At 58.0% G+C, this 18,376-nt stretch overlaps 1 protein-coding gene across 4 annotated transcripts; it reads right to left on the bottom strand.

Moving 5' to 3' along the window:
* Positions 1 to 876: 876 nt before the first annotated feature.
* ZBP1 (Z-DNA binding protein 1) lies at positions 877 to 15,220 on the bottom strand. Of its 4 annotated transcripts, XM_007087042.3 has the most exons (9): positions 15,180 to 15,220; positions 14,097 to 14,319; positions 10,780 to 11,001; positions 10,150 to 10,215; positions 9,601 to 9,774; positions 8,220 to 8,384; positions 6,416 to 6,622; positions 5,191 to 5,424; positions 877 to 1,960 (listed from the first exon to the last, which is right to left on the bottom strand). In XM_007087042.3, the coding sequence occupies exons 2-9, from the start codon at positions 14,128 to 14,130 to the stop codon at positions 1,719 to 1,721; spliced, it is 1,344 nt and encodes a 447-aa protein (XP_007087104.2). In that variant the 5' UTR covers positions 14,131 to 14,319; positions 15,180 to 15,220; the 3' UTR covers positions 877 to 1,718. The 4 variants fall into 4 exon arrangements, with proteins under 4 accessions (XP_007087104.2, XP_042836020.1, XP_042836021.1 ...); XM_042980086.1 differs by lacking the exon at positions 15,180 to 15,220 and having other exon boundaries at positions 14,097 to 14,934; XM_042980087.1 differs by lacking the exon at positions 15,180 to 15,220 and having other exon boundaries at positions 5,191 to 5,379; positions 14,097 to 14,934.
* Between the last annotated feature and the right edge of the window lie 3,156 nt (positions 15,221 to 18,376).

The following is an 18,376-nucleotide window of genomic DNA, read 5'->3' as shown; positions in this document are numbered from 1 at the left end:
GCTGCGAAGTGCTCACCGCGGTCAGGGCTGGGTCGCCCTCCGCCGGCAGCCCCAGGGCCGGGCCGCATGGCGCACAGGGAAGGGGGTCTGTCCAGCATTCACCGGGGGTGCAGAGGGGAGAGACCAGGCCCCCGTGCCCAGGGAATTCACCGGCCGATGCCGGGGGAGATGCGGTGGACTTCTGAGCTCCGCGCCTGTCCCTTTTCTGTGACTTTAGAGCACTGGCCACGCCCTCAAGCCAGGTGACTTGGGGGTGGCTGACCGACCCCCATCGTGGTGCCAGGGATAGATCATGTGACACCAGTCGGCCAGTCACAGCATCCCGTTGCTCCGGCTAATGACCTCAGCTGGGAGGTGGTCACATGACCAAAGCCATCCACCTTGGCCTTGGCTATTGGAAAGGAAAGCGGTGCTCCTGGCCCCCACCCTGAGCTTTCCGATAGCCAAGAGGTGAGAGGGACATACCACGCTGGGAAACTGAAATCCGCCTGGAGCGGACTTCCACACTAAGGAGACAGACACATGGGCTCATCTAATGGACAGGAGCAAAGATAGAGCCTGCTTCAGGAATGGCTGGATCCAGGGGCTCAAACAATGCCTTAGGACGCGTCCCATTTAGGGGACATACCGGAAGTGCTATGTATTGGTCCGGGCACCGATCAACGTGTCGAGGAACTCAAGATCTTTCCAGCCAAGTTGAAAAGGCATAAAGGTTTGTTCCGTGACATTAAAAAATATATATATATTTATTTTGAGAGAGAAGGAGACAGAGAAAGAGCGAGCGTGTGGGGGAGGGGCAGAGAGAGAGGGAGAGAGAGAACCCGAAGCGGCCGTCAGCGCAGAGCCCGACGCAAGGCTCAAATCCACAAACCCTGAGATCACGCCCTGAGCCGAAATCGAGTTGGACGCCTAACCGACGAGCCACCCAGGCACCCCTGGTCAGTGACCTCCTTGACTGAGTCTCTGTGATGAGCCAGCCCTTCCTCCACCCAGGCGGATGCTAGCCCCAGGGGACGTGGCTCCTGGGCGTTGGACAGTCGTGGTCCAGTAGAGTTAACACAACAGAGAGTGACGTACGGGCGTGGCATCGGCAGGGGCAGTGCACGTGTAGCTGTGTACGTCGTGGGCGTAACAAGTGGAACACACGAGTCCACAGTGGCCCTGCCCGGCTGACCGCCACCTTCTTCTACCCTTCTCTGTCTTCCTCCCATCATCCCTCCGCGAGTGTCCTCTGAACCAACCCCACTCCGTTCCTTTGTTCTGGAAATGCCACTGCGCCCACAACCCCTCCAAGGGAACCCCGTCCACCCGCGAGCACCATGCTGGCGTAAGACAAACATTCCTTGATGATTGGCCAGCAGAGGTCCCCTGGGCCGTGGGCTGGCCAGTGACTCCCACTGGGGCCCGGACGGGAGGGATCTGTTTTCTGGAAGTTCAGCTAAGAAGGGCCGAGAGATCAAAGTCAAGGTAGGGAAGTTCTAGAAAGGTCGAGTTGGAAAGAGGTCAGGCAGCCATAACAGGCCTTGAGGAAGTCAGGTCTTGAGTGAGAGGAGAGTGGGTAGCCACGATGGAAGGCAGGCTAAGGTGGTGGTAGGGACAGAGGTGACCCAGCCCCAGGCCAGGCCCAGCCCAAACGCTGACCCTCGCCGCTCGCGTGTCAGGAGGCAAGAAGGCGGAAAAGGACATTTACGGAGCCCAGAAAGCATGGTACCGGAGGTTCACTGGTGTTCGCCTGCTCTTTCCGAGAGAGGCTGGCTGTCTGTTCTGGGCTCGACCTCCCCCTGGGACGCCACGTCTGGGGTTCTGTCCACCCAGCCGCCGTCTTCCGCGTTGTGGGGATCCCTGCTTTCAAGAGTCACGGCTTCTAGGTGGGAGATGAGCTTCGAGACGTTGGTGCCGAGGGAGGAAGCCGGGTCCGGAGGGAACTCCCTTCTGGGCTCCGCACCTTCGGAGAGGGGTCCTGGGGAAGACAGAAACTGTTGCCAAAGGGACACCCGGGCCCCCTCACCTCAAATAACCGGAGCGATCTGGCTCGCTGGGGACCAGGGCACTGCCCGCCCCTCCCCGGGTTTCACTGTTGGTTTGCTCACAGTGCCACAGTCTTTCTTGCTTTGTGAGCTGTCTCCGGTCCTCCCTGGACTATTTATCTGGTTTGCTCCTGGCTGGAAGTCCAGGTGAGCGAGCGTTTCAGAGCGGGGACAGGGGCAGAAGTGCTGAATGAGGGAGTGAGTTGCTTCTTCCTAACACTGGAAAGACGGAAGAAGCTTTCAGGCGGCTGCAGCATCATTTCTTGGAAAGACCCAGTGGTCTGAGCGACCGAGGAGTACCGCACAGAGGAGGGGTCGTCTTCCAGAAGGCTCCGAGGAGGGCCAGCTTCACAGCCACGTGGCCTGGGCCTGCGTTCAGAGGGACCCAGCGCTCACTCAGTTTGAAGCTCCATTGTGTCTTGGGGCGCCCGGGTGGCTCTGTCGGTGGAGCGTCCGACTTCGGCTCAGGTCGTGATCTCGCGGTCCGTGGGTTCGAGCCCCGCGTCGGGCTCTGTGCTGATGCCTCGGAGCCTGGAGCCTGCTTCCGATTCTGTGTCTCCCTCTCTCTCTGCCCCTCCCCCATTCGTGCTCTGTCTCTCTCTCTCAAAATAAATAAAGATTAAAAAAAATTAAAAAAAAAAAGCTCCACTGTGTCTTGAGATTCGGACGTTGAACAAGGAGCTCCACTTTTCAAAGGCGCACCGGGGTCCCCAGATCATGTCACCCATCTGGGCGTCACAGCAGCGAGCCGGGCAGGCGGGCAGCCGAGAGCCCCCCGCGCCCCTGCTGACGGCCCATCCGGGCGCCTCAGCTCACAGACACCCCAAAGAGGGCGCCACAGTCCACGGCACTGACGGTCTGTGATTAACCATCCCGCACCCCCCACCCCCCGAAAAGGAAAACCTGCCAGACGTTACACTTCTCAGGATGGGATCCTGCCCGTCACCTGAGTGAGACGTTAGACCTTCTTCAGGCCAGCGAGGAGGGTGGGTAGGGGTGCAGAGTGAATAAGGCCTCGTCAGCGCCACTGCTTAGCCCTTGGGGAGGGACAAAATTTTTCAAACACGGAAGGCTGAATTTCCTTCCATCAAGAGGGTCTTGGCCAGTCCTAAGACCACGTGGGGGTGGTCCACGACCCCTGGGGCTCCCGTGTGCCTCTGTGGAGGTTTCCGGGAAGTGAGGAAGAGGGTGCCCTCTCCCTACTGACTCCCCTCCCTGTTGGGAGCTCAAGGTCCCGGCCATCAGGATGGCAGGACCCTCTCGCATCCAGCACAGATGCCCCCTGGGCAGGTGGATGCCAGCTAGGGCACCAGTCACCAGCCAGTCTAGGGTTTCCGACCACGACAGGGACAGTAAGACGCCTTCGTCCCAATCCCAGAGAGCCAGGAGCTGCAATCTCCTTCCTGATCCTTCCTTCACACTGAAGGCAGAAATCCTGCCATACCCTCTCCTGCTCAGAGCTCCTTCGTGGCTCCCCGTGGCCCTGAAGGAGTGCCAACGTCTCCCTGGGGCCTGGAGCTGTGCCCTGGCCTCTGCCCCCCACGAAGCGTGCATGGGTCACACTGACGCTCCGGTTCACCCGCCATCCTGTTCTCACCTGTTGCCCACGCTCGTCCCCCGACCGGGACACCCTCCCCCTGCCGCCACCACCTTGCTCCTGCCTGTGCAGCAGAGTTAAGTCACCTGGCCCCACAACCGGGGCCGGAGCTGTGGCTAGGCGGCTAACTGCAGCCGTGTCGTCCTGTTGGCCGTGGAGCCCCCTCCTCTGAGTCTCAGCGGGGCGCAGGTGACATCTCCCAGCCCCTCTTGAGGCCAAGGGCAGGCCGTCAGACTGAGACCAGGAGCGTGGGTGTGCTTGGTCGAAGGGGAATGGCTGGCCCTCTATAGCCTCTCTGCCCACAGACGAGGACAGCACCGAGGTGGAAGAAACCAGGGTCTGTGCCTCCCGCCAGCCAGGACATCCCCCTCCCCCCACCTTGCACGTGTGCTGAGCCTCCAGCAGGTGGCGGCCACCCTGCAGGGAGAGGTTAACCTCTCTCTGAGACAGAGCTTCACTCACTGTGGCGCCCCAGTGCTTCCCATGAGGCCTAAAATAACACCAATGGTAATGATATTGGACGCTGCCTGAAGGCACGTGCAGGGCCAGGCACAGGGCTGAGGCTTTGCCTACAGAGCTCACCCCGTGCTCGCCACAACCAGAAGCCACAGGCAATTACCATCCTCATGTCACAGATGGGAAACAGGCCAGAGCTAAGTGCTGGGCTAGGTCGCTTGGCTAAAAAGATTTCACTCCATACACGGATTCCAGAGCTGCTCTCTGCTATGACCTCTACTGCCTTCCAGACACCAGGAAATGGGAGACTTGAGAATGACTGTGGGTGGATGGTCGGATGAGATGGATGGGTGTGTGGGTGGATAGGTGGATGATGGATGGATGGATGGATGGACAGATGGGTGGATGGATGGATGGATGCATGAGATGGATGGGTGTGTGGGTGGATGAATGAGGGATGGATGGGTAGATGGATGGATGGATGATGGATGGATGATGGATGGATGGATGGATGGATGATGGATGGATGGATGCATGGGTAGATGGATGGGTGGATGGATGGACAGGTGGGTGGGTGGGTGGCTGGCTGGCTGGCTGGATGGACAGATGGGTGGATGGATGGATAGGTGGGTGGGTGGATAGATGGGTGGGTAGGTGGGTGGGTGGGTGGGTGGATGGATGATGGATGGATGGATGATGGGTGGATGCATGGGCGGGTGGATGGATGGATGGGTGGATGGATGGATAGATGATGGATGGATGGATGGATGGACAGATGGGTGGATGGATGGACAGGTGGGTGGGTGGGTGGCTGGCTGGCTGGCTGGATGATGGATGGATGGATGGGTGGGTGGGTGGATGGATGGGTGGATGGATGGGTGGGTGGGTGGGTGGATGGACGGATGGATAGATGGAAGATGGATGGATGGATGGATGGACAGATGGATGGGTGGATGGATGGATGGATGGGTAAATGGATGGGTGAGTGGATGGGGGGATGGAGAGATGGGTAGAAGGATGGGTGGATGGATGGATGGATAGGTGGGTGGGTGGGTGGATGGGAGAAAGAGAGAGAGAGAGAACACAGGGCCCACCTTGTCCCAGGCTCACCTGCATCCTTGTCCAGCTCCTCAGGGCCCCTTCTGCTGTCCTTGGGCTCTGCACCTCCTCCTGGACCAGCTGTCCCTGAGATGACAGTCATTCTGTTGCCGTTGCCAATGGCAGTGTCCTCAAGGAAGCACGAACTGATGTGGACTCTCTGGATCCCATCCGCCTTGCAGTCAGGTCCTGGTTTGGACCCTGGAATTTTGAACGAAGCTCCTGAGCCAACAGTGGTGGCAGAGACTGTGGGTCAGAGACAGAGATGTCAGGAGGGCTGCACAAGCAGCTGGATGGTGGCCCCCGAGCCCTGACCCCCCCAGCCTGGCTTTCAAGTCCTCCCTGGCCCGCTCGCCTCCCTGAAGGTCCCCCCGGTGGGCCAGACCAGGCTTGGTCCACAGCAGAGACCCTGCCTCCCTCGGTGCCTCTACACACAGCCTGGACTGCTGGCGGTCACTGCCCCCCAAGTGCCACCTGCACCCTTCCCCTGGGACTCGGCCCCCTCCTGCCGCCTGCTCCCGTCTCTGCTGCTGGCTTCCCCACAGCTCCGGAATGCCGCCTCCACCTTTGGTTAAAACCTTCATGCAACCATAGCCTGTCCCCAGCCTCCCCCAGCCCCCACCGGGCCCCTTTCCTATCCAAACTTTGGACAAGACTTGCTCACAGTCTCCCCTCCTCCTACTCCCACCTCCTCTGTGTCCTCAGGTCACCACCGAGCTCCCCGGTGTGGCCGCTGCTGCCGGTCCCCACGGAGCTCCCCGACCTCATCGGCCTGCCCACTTCTGGAAACTCTCCTCCTGGTGTTCCCCGGCCTCTTTGCTGTCTTTCATCCCTGGCCTGTCTCTGGACTACCAGGGCTGGGGACGACTTAGCCTGGGCTCTCTGGTCACCATCGACAGTGCTTAGTAGGGCATCTGGTACTCAGATGACTCCTGTCTACCCTCCTTAGATGCCATTCCAGTCTGGCCATCTCCTCTGACTCTGCCTCAGCTGGTCTGGCCTCTGCTGCCCTGTGTCTGTTGTACAGATGAAGAAACTGAGGTTTCCTGAGCGGGGGTGGTGGTGGGGAATGGGATCCTGAGTGCGACCTCTAAAAACCCCACCTGCTCTACTCTGTGGGACAGCCTCCTGGTGGAAGGAAAGGAGTTTCCCATCATGCCTCTCTCCCCGCAAAGACTGGCTCATGTTCCGTGCAGCGAGGGGCTGAATGGGGTGGGGTGGGGGCGGGATGGGTTACCTGGGGGGATGCCAGAGGGGCTGCAGGCAGCCGGGCCTTCGGCCGGGGCACTGGTAAGGCTCATCTTGTTGCCATGTCCCAGCAGCACCCGCCTGAGCACAGACTTCTCCAAGCGGATGTCCTGGGGCGCCCAGGCTGCAGCCGGGGAACTCTGCGTCGGGGGATCAGCTGGTGCCATTGGAGGGAGGTGGAGGGGAGCCACGGAACCTAGCAGGGGACACAGCAACATGACCTCTGACACCCACCCTCTGCCCACACCTCCCTAACACACATACATACAAAGTCCTGGCTGGACGGAGAAGACAGGCCTCTGAATTCTTTGTGGCCACTGCCAGACTGGGGATGAGCATTTCAGGCTATTGATGGAGAGCAGGGGGGCCCAGCAGAACAGTCAGTGTGGGGGTCCCCGGGTTTTTATGACTGGGGCCTCGCGTCACCCGGGCACTCGAAAACCCAGTCAGTGAGCACAGCCTCTGCCCCCTAGTGCCCTCCACCCTCTGACCCCACCGGGGCAGGTGTCCTCAGGTGCTGGCATATCTTTACCGCCCCCTCAACACTGAGCATTTAGAGCCCTGACATTACTTTATTTTCTCAGTATTTATTTTCATGGTAAACTGCCTGGTTTTTAACTTCAGGTAATGCTATAAAAGTTCACTTTAGAATAAATTCGAGTGGGGCGCCTGGGTGGCTCAGTCGGTTGAGCATCCGACTTCGGCTCAGGTCCCGATCTCACGGCCCTTGAGTTCGAGCCCCGCTTCGGGCTCTCTGCTGTCAGCACAGAGCCCACTTTGGATCCTTTGTCTGTCTGTCTGTCTCTCTCTCTCTCTCAAAACTAAACATTTTTTAAAAGATTTAAGATAAAATCATAAAATAAATTTGAGTAGATAAAAAGGGAAACCATTTAACAACATGAAGAAAATAATCCGACACGGGCATGGCCCAAACTGGGAGGACTAAGGTTGGGGAACCATTGACCCAGATTCTAAAACAAAGTTCCTCATTTCACAGTTGGGGAAACCAAGGCCCAGAGTGGGGAAGGGCTGTCTTGAGGTCACAGGGAGTATTCCAGCTTTCGGGCTGATGCTGTCCCTCGTGTTCCACGGCTGGTCCGAGAGGTGGCCCCGTCCCCTCTCACCCCAGGGCCTGGCATGGAATAAACACTCTTCTGCGGGATTGTATTTTATCAAAACTAGGATGCCACTGGCCAGGTGCATCCCAGTTTCTAAGCCGTTAAAATGTGGGGGGAAAGGGTGTCTTAGAACAAACAAAATACTACAATGACCCCTTGTGACATTCTACTGGAGGAGAGTGAACCAAGCTATGTCTCGTGGAAAAATATCAGATCCCATTGAAACGGAGGCAAAAGGTTATCGGGATGAAGGGAAAGCAGGAGAGGTTTGATCCAGGTGTGTAGGAAGACTTCCTCATGTTCAGGAAGGCCGTAAGGGATGACCTTGGAGATGTGAAAGCTGCCCTTTCTCCTCAAAGGTTGAATGTCCCCGGGGGCGCCTGGGTGGCTCAGTCGGTGAAGCGTCCTACTTCAGCTCAGGTCATGATCTCATGGTTTGGGGGTTCGAGCCCCACGTCGGGCTCTGTGCTGACAGCTCGGAGCCTGGAGCCCGCTTCGGATTCTGTGTCTCCCTCTCTCTCTGCTCCTCCCCCCACTCATGCTCTCTCTCAATAATAAATAAACATTAAAAAAAATTAAAAAATAAAAAAGGTTGACTGTCCCCCTCTCGGCCCCCACCCAGAGGGAGCAGGTGCCCCTACGGGTCCCTCTGAAGGTGCCTCTGAGAGGACTCACCATTCTCCCCAGAGGCGGTCGGCTTCACTATGACGTTCCCGTGTCCAATCTGGATGTCTTCCGAGTTCTCAATGGAAATATAGTTATTTGGTCCATTCTGACAGATCATGTTGATTGGATTTTGCTGGTAAATAATCGCAGGGGACTCGCTTCTTCCTCCACAATCTGCAAAATAATATTCCACCCAAGCCCTCTGCATCTCTCCAGGGGTTCCAAATACCGATGGCCGCAACAAAATCTCCTGTGGAGCTTGTTAAAACACAGGTTCCCCCACGTCCCCAGCCCCCGGGGGTCCCGAGTCAGTAGGTCCAAGGTGGGACCCAGGAGCCGTCGTGTTTAACAAGCCCCGCAGGGGTCCCAGATGAGCCTTGCTTGGACGTCACCACAGCGGGTCACCCTATCTGTGCGTCTTCTGCCGACCTCAGGAGGCTCCCGGGAGCCTCACTGCTCACCTCCTCCTCTGCGGGCGTCCCCTGAGCCCCAGGACCCCTCTCCCTTTAGAGAAGGCCGCAAGGTGGCCATCTACGGGCTGTTTCTGGCCACTGGATAAGCTTTGTTTGGCTCACCGGGCATTTTTAAGCATTCAGAGTTTTCGCCAGTGTTTAAGATCTGGCCCTGTCACATGTGACCATGCCAGGGACGCTGAGACCCCCTTTGGGGGCCGTGAGCTGGGTGTCAGTCCCATGGGGGCCAGGTGGGCACCTGCCGGGGCCTCTGCCGCCTCCTCACACAGGGTCACGTCCCACCTTTGCGGCCCCTCAGCTCTTGTGTCTCTGTGGGTCCCTTTCTCTATAAAAAATATTCAAAATTACATTTCACGACTGTGTTGGGATGAGAGACAGATATAATCTAAGCTGGGGTCGTGATTCACCATTTATTATTACTACGATATTCAGCTTTTCTTCTGATGGTAAGAGAAATTAGAACATCCTCGTGGACCCCGAACGCGGGGCCCCGCGCCTGCCACACCCTGTGGGTGTCTGAGCCCAGCCTTCCCTTCCAGGAGCTTCGAAACTGCACGTTGGGCAAAGTGCTGAGAGAAAAACTGTTAGCAAACTGTTAGCTAAGTCAGGGTGAGCCCCACATCCCGGGGCTGAGACAGTTAGGAGCGGGCCACCTCCCTTCCTGGCCCCTTGTTTTCTGCAGCTGCAACCTCGGGCCACTCCTCCAGGAAGCCCTCCTTGGTCACTCCCACCAGCACACCCGCCCTCCTGGCGCCGCCTTCTAGTGATCCATCCGCAAGACCCCTGCAAGCCTCTGTGAAGGTCTGGCAAGGAAGGTGGGGCTGGCAGGGCGCCCAGGCAAGGACCAAGCGTCGGATGTTACGCTCTCTCTCCACCACCCTGCCCCGCCTACCTGGGCGCAGCAGGTAAGGACCTACCTGGTCGATAAATCGACCACAGACTTGATTTCTCATCAAGACTCAGAAGGTGTCTGTTTCTCATATCATACAAGTCTGGGTTGACTTCTTTTGTTGTTTTCATTCCCAGGGCCCGGGCGATGATCAGGGCCTTACAGGGCCCAGCGCCTTCCAGAAACCTGTAGATGGCTTTCTCTGCGAGGCAGGGCGGTGGGTGGTTAAGGGGGACCCCGGAGCTTGAATCTATCTGCTCCACTGTCTGCTGGCCGTGCAGACGTGGGGGAGCCCCGGACCCCCTGTGCCCAGTTTCCCGTCTGCAGGACGTGGTGATATCACAGCACGGAGGTCGTTCTGTGGCTCGGGGGCCGACGGGCAGTGGATGTCGGCCACTGATCGGAGAGATGGCGCCTGGGCCACGCGCGTCCTCCGCTGTGCGGGCTGAACCTCCCCCCGGATACCGTGTGGGGACCCCTCGGTGGGTGGGGCACGAGTAACATCTCGAGGGGCCCAGGAGGGTTTGGGGTCAGGGGCCCCGGGGCCCGGCAGCTGAAAGGAAACGGGGGTACTTACGCTGTTTGCTGAGCTGAGGGTCAGGTTCCTCTGGAACCGCGGCTGCGTCCTGCTGGGGCCTCGCCGCTGGAGAAAGAAAGGTGGGTGGGGGGTGGAGGGGCAGGAGAGGGGACGGGGACTCCACGGGACCAAGGCGGCCTCTGCACGAGGGAGAGCCGGCCTCCGCGTCCAGGGCCGAACAAGTCAGCCTCCAGACCCACCCTGCCTCTCCTCGGCCGACCCACCTCTCTGGGCGGAGAGCAGGAGTGCCCTCCACCCGTCTCCACCGTCAGCCGCTGTGGGCGCCTGACGAAAGCTGGCCCTGTTGGTCTCTGCCCCGCAGAACTACGGAGGAGCTAAGTCTGTTCTATTCTTATCGTCGTTGTGCCCATATCGTCACTATTCAGGCTCTGCTGAGTGCCTGCCTCGCGCGGTCAGGAGGCTGGGCCCTTTCCGCCTCGCCCCCTGGCAACCCCGTGCAGCAGGCCTGCTGTCACGTCCGGTGGTCCGAAAAGGAAATCAAGGCACGGCCAGGGGATGCCACGCACCTTCGAGGGGCAGGGCCCGTATTTGAGCCCAGGCCCGGACCTCGCTCGTCCGCTGCCGGGACTGCTCGCGCTGGGCCCACCCCGACCCCCGGGGGCAGGTTACCCTGGCTGAGCTGGGCCGGCTCTGTGGGGACCACTTCTCCGGTGCCTCCCAGGCCCAGGCGCCACATCGCCAGGCCTGCCAGGGAGACTTTCGACTCCTTCTCCATCCGGTAGAGGACTTGGTTGAGCTTCTTCTTGGGCACTTGGCATTCCTTTGCCAGCTGGACGGACTTCACAGGGGAGCCAGCGTCCCTCAGCACCCGCAGGATCCTCTGCTCGAGGTCTGGGAGAAGGAGAGGGGGGCAGAGAGAGAACGGAGCCTCCCTTGGATCAAGCTGGGGCCGGAAGCTCGGGGCGGGGGGGGGGTCCCCGTGCAAGGGGTCCAGGGCAGAGGGAGGGGCGGAGACCCGAGCAGACATTCACTAACAACGCCTCTGTTCGGTGACGGGCAGATGGGCTGCTCAGAAATGACCTTGGCCAGGGGCACTTGAGTGGCTCAGTCAGGTAAGCGTCCGACTTCGGCTCAGGTCATGATCTCACAGTCCGTGAGTTGGAGCCCCGCGTCGGGCTCTGTGCTGATGGCCCCGGCCCTAGAGCCTGCTTCGGATTCTGTGTCTCCCTCTCTCTCTGCCCCTCCCCTGCTCGTGAGTTCCCTCTCTCTCTCTCTCTCTCAAAAATAAACATTAAAACAAATAAAAAAAGAAAAGAAAGAAAGAAAGAAAGAAAGAAAGAAAGAAAGAAAGAAAGGAAGGACCTTGGCCAGACAGGCTGATGGCCAGAGAGGCGCCCCAGCCTTCTGAACATCCTCTGCCTGGTGTGGGCGCCTGAGGGCAAGGGGCGGGGTGGGGGGGGAGGGGAGCACTCAGCCCTCAGACATCCTCAGAGCACAGGGGAGCGGAAGGTGGCAGGGTGGGGTAGATTGAGGGCAGAGGAGCAGGAAGAAGTGGGGAGGGAGGCAAAGTCCCTCCTGGGCCTGTTGTCACCGCCCCCTGCACCCTCTGTCCCCTTCCACGTCAGTGGTGGTGGTCGTCCAAGCCAGAAAGCTAAAGACGCTCGGAAACGGATCTTTCTCCCCAAAGCCCAGCTCCAGAGAGGCCTAGAAACACTGTTCCCCGCTCTCTCGAATCCCTTCTCTCCCTCTGTGCCCCCCACCCCCGCCCATCCCTCACCTCCGTCTCCCAGAGGATGGCAATTCCACCACCGGCAGCCGGACCCTTCACTCAGCAGCCCTCGTGCTCCTTCCAGCCTACTCACCCCCGGGCCTTTGCACGTAGTGCCCGCTCGGCCAGAAACACCCTCCCGCCTCTCTACGCCCCCCAACATCCACTCCGCCTCCGGGTCTCGCTCAAACACCATCTCTTGTGGGGAGCCGTCCTGGATGCCCGGGGGAGTGGGGTGCTGTGTATGCGGGGTGGGGCCCTTGCAGAATGGCTCCGGGGACCCCCTGCTGTGATTGCTGGGCCACTGTAGCACCTCTGGTGTCCAGCACAGCACCGGGCACACAGCAGGTGCTCGGGAAACAGCATTTGAATAAACGAGTGACCCAGTGGCTCCACCCACCGCTGGGACAAGTGTCCGCCCAGAGGACCCAGGGCAGGGCACGGGCAGATCCCTCCCGGGTCTCTGTTTCCCCTTCTGAGCTTAGCGACCCTAAGCAGAACCCCAGGGGCTCTGAATGGCCCCTGTTGCTTTCAGACAGGCTCCCACAAACCCAAGCCGGTTGCTCTGTGGGCAGAGGAAAGCAGGGCACACGCAATGCCCGGTGAGCTGGAGGGAGCCCTGTGGGCAGCAGCCTCAGCTTTTGCCAGGAAACATCTGTCCCCCAAGTGCCCAAGAGAAATGCAAAGCAAGACCCTCCCAGGGAAGACCCGGGGCCCTTTGCAACAGCCCCATCTGCCTCCTGGGTTTTTCCCGGGTTCCTTGGTGGCAACACTGGTCAGGGAAGGGGTGATGCATTTGCTGCCTCCGCAGCTGGGCCGTGAGGCTTGCCCTGTGGTCAGACATGTCCGTCCTTGTCGGCCGCAGGTGAAGTGCAGTCGGGACACCTGGGGACACCCCCCCCCCCTTCACCTGCCAAGTTCTGCCTCCAGCGGCCGGAGAGCCCCAGCCAGTCAACAGCAAGCCTGACTCTGCCTTGTCTTGAAAAGAGTTCTGATTCTTGAAAAGCCTGCCCCTGCGTAGGCCTCCTCGCCTCCCTCCACCTCCACCCCAAGCAGGTCAAAGTGAAGGCCAAGTCCGCAGGGCTGGCTGGCCTCTTGTGCTGGGCCTTCCGGCTGGTGAATCTGTACATGGGAAGTTGCAAAACGGATGAGGTGTAAGTGACAAGTTGGTAAGGAAAGAAACACCTGGAAGGGAGAAGTTAAGTGCAGCTACTGAGTGCTGAGTACCTGCGTGTCCCCTGGGGGGACATACAACAGAAACCTGGAAAGCAGCCCCGGCCCTGGGCTGCACCGTGGTGGCACCCCTCCCCAGCACACCGCTTTTCCTCTTTTTGGTGCCCTGACGGCTGGTTTCCTGGGTTTGAGCCCCAGCTCTGCGATCCGCTGGCTATGTGGCCTCTCTGTGCCTCACTTTTTCCATCCGTAAAGTGGGGCCAAGAGCAGCTACCCCAGGGGCGCCTGGGTGGCTCAGTCGGTGAAGCGTCCGACTTCGGCTCAGGTCACGATCTCACGGCTCGCGGGTTCAAGCCCGCGTTGGGCTCTGTGCGGACGGCTCGGAGCCCGGAGCCGGCTTCGGATTCTGTGTCTCCTTCTCTCCCTGCCCCTCCCCTGCTCATGCTCTGTCTCTCTCTGTCTCTCAAAAATAAATAAATGTAAAAAAAAAAAAAAAATGTTTTTAAATTAAAAAAAAAAAAAGGGCAGCTACCTCCAAGATTGTAGTGAGGAGTAAATGAGCTAATGATAACAAAACGAAAAAACCGCCCACAGCCCACAGCCCACAAGCCCTTTAGCACACAACACTTGCTCAGCGTGCGGTTCCTTGGTCTGTTCTTCCAGGAGTGAAGGGGTATCTGAGGAAGAAGGGGACCACAGGTGTCCCCGGATGCCTCTTCTCAAAGCAACTCGTTATTTCTTAAAACGAACACGAGTTCAGAGCCCAGTGTCGGCTGTGGTGGCGGGTCGCAGTGATCTCCTGTATGAAACGCAAACTTCACAGCGCTGGCCCCTGAGGGCTCCTGAAATGCGCGCGGACGGTACTAACCTGGGCAGAGCAGGTCCTCCCCGACCGGTCCCTGGGCCCGCCTCTTCTCTCCCGACCCCTGCGCTTAGGGATGTGTGGTCGGCTACCGTTGCTGTGATCTGGCCAAGGAAAGGAGCCAGAGAGAGAAGTACAAGTCCCACTGGGAACCCCCACTATGCCTTAGAAGGAAGAAAGTACCTGTTTCGCCAGGGTCCTCGGGGGCCTGGGCCATGCTGGTGGCCGCCGCGAGACGCCCGGAGACCTGGGGACAGCGGGGGGCTCGGAGAGGGGGGGCCGGGTCGAGGCGAGGGGTGCTTGCGTGGCTGAACTCCGTGCGTCCGCCGCTGTGAAGGGATGACACGTCAGCTGGCCGGGTGTTTGCTGTCCACGCTCCAGAAACAGGCCTAGTCACCCCGATCGGCTTTGTGGTGAAAAAGAAAACGAAACTCCTGTGTGTGGCTTTCGAAAGAAACAAAATTGAAAGGAGAGTTGCTGAGCAAGGCCTCCGGCTACATGCTGGAAGGAAGGAGCTGAGACTGGCGAGCCCGGCGCATTCTCCGGAAACACGGGGCTTTCCGGACCTTCTGGGCGCCCACCGCGGCCCACCCTGGCGCCCACACATGGGCCGAGGCACCTGGAACCATTCGTCTGTGTATCACAATGACAGCTCTTTTTAATGAGCATCTGCCACACGCTTTCCAATCTTGTATGCCCCTCTCACTGCCCCAGGGGAGGGGCCAATCCTGATCTCTTTTCCCAGAGGGGAGACTGAGGCTTAGGTCAGAGGGGGTCACTTGTCCAAGGCTGGGTTCTGATCCAGCCCCACGATTTACTGGCCGTGCGACTTTGGACAAGTTACTGAACCTAGTTGTGCCTCGGTTGCCTCATCTGTAAAATGGGGCTAAATGAAAACGTAGCTGCATCAGGAAGTCCTAGCGAGGACTGAAGGGGATGAGTCAGTTGAACAGTTTGGCCAGATTCCCCGGGGGCCGTCTCCGTTCATGAGCCCAGCTAGGCACCCACATACCGGGGCAAGGGACCCATCACTTTCATTTATTTCAAAGGGGCCACTGATTCCCAGGTAATTCCGAGCCACTGTTCTTCACCAGGAAGTAGAAGGGAAAACCGGGACCTGCAGTCGCCAGGCGGCCAGGAGGGGCAAGAACTCAGCCCTGGAAGTCTCTGGGCTCTGGGTCCCAGCGGCAGAGGCCTGGGGAGGGTCTAGCCCTGCCCTCGGGGGACTTTGCCCCAGCACGTCTGGGCAGGGAGGGGCTGGCTCACCTGGAGCGGTGTCTGCAGAGCAAGCTGGGGACAGTCCCCACGCCCACAGGGCACCCAGATCACTCACAGCCTTGCGCTGGGGGCGGGGCGTGCGTCCCAGGGGAGGTTGCGCCCTGCCCCTGCCTCGTGGGACACGCTCAGTAGCAACAGGAAATTGCAATGGTGCTTTGTTCTTCTTTGGGGTAAAACCGAAAACTTGTTTCTGCCTAGGAATCGGCAATATTGACTGTAAATGCGGGGTAACGGGGGTGTGGAGGGTGATTGCGGAGGCGCCCTCAGGGAGGAGGCTCTGGGGAAGCCCCCATTGGGAGGTTGGGGGGGCGCCGTGCCGCGACGGGCCACCAGGTGGCGCTCGATCACCAACCTGGACCCCGGGGCCGCTCGTGGTCTCATTGATGTAGGGGGACCTCCCACCCGTCACCATCTCCCAGGGAAACCCCGACTCCGTCTGGTCCCACTCTGGTCCCACTCCGGGCTTCCCGCCCATCCTCCCTGGCCTCTCTTACCCGGGCTCTTTGGCTCCTTCCCTGCATGCTGCTGACCTCTCAGGGTAGAGGCCTGAGACCCCAGCCTCGAGCCGGGCGCCTGTGTAGGGTTGCAGGTCAGGCTGAATCCTGAGGGTCAGATTCGCTTCTGGAAGGTCGAGCTGTGCTTCAGTGGTGGAGGCTGGCACCCTCATGGCCTGTGTCTGTCTGGACAGTGTTTGGATGGCCCCTTTCTGTCCCTTCACGCCCCTGTCTCCCTGTGTCCCCATCCCTCCCTGCCCCATCCTGAAGCCACGTGGGGCTTGCACACTGGCTCTGGAGCAGCAGGAACCAGTAGGAAAGCCAAGCACTCCTGGGAGGTGCACCCAGACAAGGATTGTGCCTTCTTCTCCGGGGCGGGTCAGCTACAGCCCTGTCCTTCCCTAGCTCTGGGTCCTTGCCTCACTGGGTCTTGGTTTCTTTAATGATAAAACAGAGATAATAAATAAGATAAATAAGATAAAGCACATCCCATCTAACACTCGGTGCTCTCAAGGGCGGCCAAAGTTGGAAAATGTGACACGATGCATCTTTGCAATATAACTTTAGGCACCAGAAACAAACAAACAAACAAACAAACAAACACCCAAGGCATTCCCTAGCATTCCATCACATGTCTGGAATTTGGGGGTGTCTCAGCGCGTGGGGTGGGGCTCTCACTTAAAAGATCTGGATTGTCTTGAACTGCGTTTCTCAGTTTAAGAGGTTTTCAAGGTAATTTTGCTGTGGTGGTTGTTGGTTTCTTTTGATTTAACTTTATTTTTTATTTTTTAAAATTTACATCCAAATTAGTTAGTATACAGTGAAGCAATGATTTCAGTAGATTCCTTAATGCCCCTTCCCCATTTAGCCCATCCCCCCTCCCACAACCCCTCCAGCAACCCTCAGTTTGTTCTCCATATTTGTGAGTCTCTTCTGTTTTGTCCCCCTCCCTGTTTTTAGATTATTTTTGTTTCCCTTCCCTTATGTCCCTGTTTTGTTTCTTAAAGTCCTCATATGAATGAAGTCATAGGATTTTTGTCTTTCTCTGACTAATTTCACTTAGCATAATACCCTCCAGTTCCATCCACGAAGTTGCCAATGGCAAGATTTCATTCTTTTTGACTGCCGAGTGATACTCCATTGTATATATAGACCACATCTTCTTTCTCCATTCATCCATCGATGGACATTTGGGCTCTTTCCATACTTTGGCTACTGTTGATCGTGCTGCTATAAACATTGGGGTGCATGCGCCCCTTCGAAACGGCACACCTGTATCCCTTGGCTAAATGCCTAGTAGTGCAATTGCTGGGTCAAGGTAATTTTAACTCTAAAGATTGTCTTTGACCCAAATATCAGTGGCTTACACAATGCGGATGCTTCTTTCTTTCTCCCATAACAGTAGGGTAGGCGGTCCCGGTTTGGCGTGGCACACCATGGTGTTGGGTCTCTGGCCTCGCTATCTTGTTGTTCTGCCCTCTGTGGCCTCCATTCCCAGGTTGGCCTCATGATCTAGGATGGCTGCTGAAGCTCCAGCCATCACATTTGCATTCCTTCCAGCAGGAAAGAAGAAAAAGAAGAAGGATAAGTATCTTAAGTTGCACACACGTGAAACTGACATCCCGTTAGTACCATGGCCCAGCAAGGAAGGCAAGGAGAGATGGTGCTTTTTCTGGGTCACAATGCACTGAGCTAAAATTGGGGGGGGGGTTATGATTTCAAAATAGGAGACAACAGGTATTGGAGGAAAGCAAGCTGTCCCTGCCATTTCGAGGCTCTGTTGTTCCCCCAAGGAAGGAGCTTGGATACTCCCTCTGCGCCTGTAGGTATGGCCACTCACAAAAGCCTATCTACTGAGCAGACTCGAGGCTGAGTTCAAGGGCAATCTGCACATTTTCAGAGCCTCCTGTGCAGTGCGGAAGGCAAACCAGGAGAGGAAGGGAATAGGTGCCTCCCTCCTCTGCGTGGGAAGGGCCCCAGAGGCCACAGGAGTTCCAAGATGGGGCCACCGCATGCCGGAGCCCAAATTCTCTTTTTGCCTTGGAAAGCACATTCCTTTTTCATGGTTTGTGTTTTTCTGGAAACTATTAGAACTCTCCGCCCAAACCAGATGATAATTACATGTTACTGATCTCCAGTCTTTAAAATTTCTCTCTCTCTCTCTTTTAAGAGATATTTTTACTGCACATTGTGTTGGCAAAACCCAGTCTCCCTTCTACCAGGCAGCTTGGATGTTATTTTCACATTTTCGCTGTGACTTCACCTCGGGGGAGGGAGTGGAAAGGTCCGAAGGCACCAAATGTGGGTAATGATGCGACTTCGGTCGGGGGCAAAGGCCGGAGATCCAGAGGTGGCCAGGGCAGACAGGGACTGCACACGGTTACAGGAGCTATGAGCAGAGGCTGCGGACCAAAGACCAGGGGAAGCCGTTCTGTCAAAGGCAGTGGGTTCTCCGTGGCACCCCCCGTCCGGATCGGCCTTGACTCTGTTCGCCGCCCTTCAGGGCAGAGCTCAGTGGGTTTCTATTTATCGTCGGCGCCCACCGGAGCTGGACAGACCTGGGGCTCGGGCTCTGGCACCCCTACCTTCTAGAGGAGGGCCTGGGGCAAGTCGCTACTCTTTCCCAGCCTCAGTTTCTCCTGCTGGAAAAGGGGATCAAAGCAGCAACTACCTTTCTGAGGTTATTGCCGA

The sequence above is a fragment of the Panthera tigris genome, chromosome A3 (assembly GCF_018350195.1).
Source record: "Panthera tigris isolate Pti1 chromosome A3, P.tigris_Pti1_mat1.1, whole genome shotgun sequence".
NCBI classification, from domain to species: domain Eukaryota; kingdom Metazoa; phylum Chordata; class Mammalia; order Carnivora; family Felidae; genus Panthera; species Panthera tigris.
This window is presented reverse-complemented; position numbering and strand designations above follow the sequence as displayed.